The 492-nt window shown below is 54.3% G+C and overlaps 1 protein-coding gene across 1 annotated transcript; it reads left to right on the forward strand.

The window, feature by feature from the left end:
- Window positions 1–6: 6 nt before the first annotated feature.
- LOC111650593 (actin, muscle) lies at window positions 7–481 on the forward strand (the record flags this gene model as incomplete). The annotated part of the gene is made up of 2 exons (XM_023400508.2): window positions 7–189; window positions 295–481. Coding segments are annotated over exons 1-2 (311 nt in total), but the record flags the coding sequence as incomplete, so codon positions are not given.
- Window positions 482–492: the final 11 nt, after the last annotated feature.

Genomic DNA, 492 nt, shown 5'->3' on the forward strand with positions numbered 1-492 from the left:
AGCGTGAGATCGTGCGTGACATCAAGGAGAAGCTCTGCTACGTGGCTCTGGACTTTGAGCAGGAGATGCAGACAGCGGCTTCCTCTTCCTCCCTGGAGAAGAGCTACGAGCTCCCTGACGGACAGGTCATCACCATCGGCAACGAGAGGTTCCGCTGCCCCGAGACGCTCTTCCAGCCGTCATTCATCGGTTTGTAACTCGCCTCGGTCAGCAGGACTGTACCACCAAGATGTCGCCCTACTTGAGTTTCAAGTTCAGTCAAACATTTAATAAACTCTTGTTCTGTGTGTTCAGGAATGGAGTCAGCTGGCGTCCACGAGACGACGTACAACAGCATCATGAAGTGCGACGTGGACATCCGTAAGGACCTGTACGCCAACACTGTGCTGTCCGGCGGCACCACCATGTACCCCGGCATTGCTGACCGCATGCAGAAGGAGATCACTGCGCTGGCCCCACCCACCATGAAAATAAAGGTACAGTCTCTATATT

Source organism: Seriola lalandi, unplaced genomic scaffold (genome assembly GCF_002814215.2).
Source record: "Seriola lalandi dorsalis isolate HSWRI2012SDOR001 ecotype SW California unplaced genomic scaffold, Sedor1 jcf7180001968498, whole genome shotgun sequence".
NCBI lineage: Eukaryota > Metazoa > Chordata > Actinopteri > Carangiformes > Carangidae > Seriola > Seriola lalandi.